The following is a 1,155-nucleotide window of genomic DNA, read 5'->3' on the forward strand; positions in this document are numbered from 1 at the left end:
TGTAAAGTGTTCGAAACGTCGGGTTAATAATATAATGAATAAATCGCGTTTAAAATCCGTTGAAAAGTTTTTAGTTTCAAATCTTATTAGTTTTTGTACAATTCATCATTTCTTCATTACCTCATGTACTAAATCAATTACTATGGGCAAACTGGGCAATTTTCATCTATGATTCGAATTACAATGGCACTAACAGAAATGACAACAGTCTGTAGAAAAGCTATTGAATTAATAATGACATAAAGCGACTTTGTTTTATAGTCATTGTTCAGAACAAAATTTTATCCTAAAACATTATTTGCTGTATTTTCCTGCTATGTATTACCCATATTCAATTAGAAATGTAAATAATATCGTCTACAATGTTTATTGTCGAGTGTCGTGTGTACTGCGATGCAGTGTCGGTGCAGTGAATTATTATGTAGAATATAATGTGTGTTTACGCGTGTGACGTGTAGGATAGTGTGGAGAGTGTACGGTTTAAGTGTATAGTGTATGGTGCGTTATAGTGTTTAATATAGTGTAAAGTGTGCGTTATGTGTGTGTTCTGTGGTCTCACCGCTCGTCGTCGTCAGCGAGCAGCAGGTCGGCGCACGCGTCCGGCAGCGACATCTCGCGGACCGCGCGCAACGCTATCTGTAACGCATAGTACATATCCGATCTTTTAGCGATATTTGCTTTTAGTGGGGCAAACGAGTGTGTGTGTGTTGGGAATAATCCCCACTACAATGGTTTCTAAAGTTAATTTTCATGTCATAATAATTTACTGATGGTGTATAAAACCATTTATACATAACTTTGCTCATAAGAATAATATCCTATTGATCAATTATACACACGGATTAATTTAAAATCATCACCAAAAAAGATCAAGAAAGTTTATCCACAAGAGTTTATCCGGAAGAATCAGCAAGACACTCGACTAGACTAAAATGATAAATTCAAAGGATTACGACGTGTGCTACGTGTGTCAATACTTAGTAACTTGTCGTGTTGGATGCGAGGTAGAGGTAGAGGTAGAGGTAGAGGTAGAGGTATAGGTAGAGGGTAAGTGGAGGCGCACCTGCTGGTGCACGGGGCGCGTGTCGTGGTGCAGCGCGAGCGCGCGCGCGGCGGCGGGTGCGGCGCGCAGCTCGCGGGCGCGCGCGCGCAGGC

General features: G+C 41.0%; 1 protein-coding gene across 1 annotated transcript in view; it reads right to left on the reverse strand.

Annotated features, from left to right (window-relative positions):
* LOC119839232 (BTB/POZ domain-containing protein 7) overlaps nucleotides 1-1,155 on the reverse strand; it is a 28,417-nt gene that overhangs the window by 12,302 nt on the left and 14,960 nt on the right. The window contains exon 19 of the mRNA XM_038365451.1: nucleotides 560-636. Within this exon, the coding sequence (XP_038221379.1) occupies nucleotides 560-636 (77 nt within the window). The remainder of the gene's footprint in view (nucleotides 1-559; nucleotides 637-1,155) is intronic.

Source organism: Zerene cesonia, unplaced genomic scaffold, assembly GCF_012273895.1.
Source record: "Zerene cesonia ecotype Mississippi unplaced genomic scaffold, Zerene_cesonia_1.1 Zces_u010, whole genome shotgun sequence".
Lineage (NCBI taxonomy): Eukaryota > Metazoa > Arthropoda > Insecta > Lepidoptera > Pieridae > Zerene > Zerene cesonia.